This window comes from Mizuhopecten yessoensis, unplaced genomic scaffold (genome assembly GCF_002113885.1).
Source record: "Mizuhopecten yessoensis strain PY_sf001 unplaced genomic scaffold, ASM211388v2 scaffold7443, whole genome shotgun sequence".
NCBI lineage: Eukaryota > Metazoa > Mollusca > Bivalvia > Pectinida > Pectinidae > Mizuhopecten > Mizuhopecten yessoensis.
This window is the reverse complement of record NW_018407050.1, coordinates 477882-478861: the sequence shown is the minus strand read 5'-3', so window position 1 is coordinate 478861 and position 980 is coordinate 477882. Positions and strand designations below refer to the sequence as shown.

Genomic DNA, 980 nt, shown 5'->3' with positions numbered 1-980 from the left:
AGAAAGTTCTTTACTACAGATATCACACTTGTATGGCTTCTCTCCTATATGTATCCTAGCTGTGATGTGTTCGTAGGTCAGATGAGTGACTAAACTTCTTACTTAAGATATCACACTGGTATGACTTCTCCTGTATGTATCCTGATATTTTTCCGTAGCTGAGACGATTGACTAAATTCCTTACTACAGACATCACACTTGTATGGCTTCTCTCCAGTATGTACTTGTCTGTGTGTCTGTAAGTAAGATGATTGAGAAATTTCTTAACTTAAGATATTACACTTGTATGGCTTCTCTCCTGTATGTACTCGTCTGTGTGTCTGTAAGTAAGATGATTGAGAAAATTCTTAACTTAAGATATTACACTTGTATGGCTTCTCTCCTGTATGTACCCGTCTGTGGGTCTGTAAGTTAGATGATTGAGAAAAACCCTTACTACAGATATCACACTTGTATGGCTTCTCTCCAGTATGTACTTGTCTGTGTGTCTGTAAGTAAGATGATTGAGAAAATTCCTTACTACAGATATCACACTTGTATGGCTTCTCTCCTGTATGTACTCGTCTGTGTCTCTGTAAGTTAGATGATAGAGAAAATTCCTTACNTATGTGTCTTTTGATGACTGCGCAGATGATCTTGTCGGGGAAACCCCTTAGTACATAACTCACACTTGTAAAGGTGTTCTTTAGTATGTACTCGTCTGTGTGTCTGTAAGTAAGATGATTGAGAAAATTCCTTACTACAGATATCACACTTGTATGGGCTCTCCCCTGTATGTGTCTTTTGATGTCTGAGCAGATAATCTTGTCGGGGAAACCCCTTAGTACATAACTCACACTTGTAAAGGTGTTCTTTAGTATGTACTCGTCTGTGTCTCTGTAAGCTAGATGATACAGAGAACTCCTTACTACAGATATCACACTTGTATGGCTTCTCTCCTGTATGAACTCGTCTGTGTATCTGCAAGCTAGATGATACAG

The 980-nt window shown here is 38.6% G+C and overlaps 1 protein-coding gene across 1 annotated transcript in view; it reads right to left on the bottom strand.

Annotated features, from left to right (window-relative positions):
• Positions 1–7: 7 nt before the first annotated feature.
• Positions 8–980, bottom strand: part of LOC110453539 (zinc finger protein 239-like) — an 8039-nt gene continuing 7066 nt past the window's right edge. Inside the window, exons 4-6 of the mRNA XM_021502516.1 lie at positions 861–938; positions 283–556; positions 8–44 (exon numbers count right to left, since the gene is read on the bottom strand). Of these exons, the coding sequence (XP_021358191.1) occupies positions 348–556; positions 861–938 (287 nt within the window). The 3' untranslated portion in view covers positions 8–44; positions 283–347. The remainder of the gene's footprint in view (positions 45–282; positions 557–860; positions 939–980) is intronic.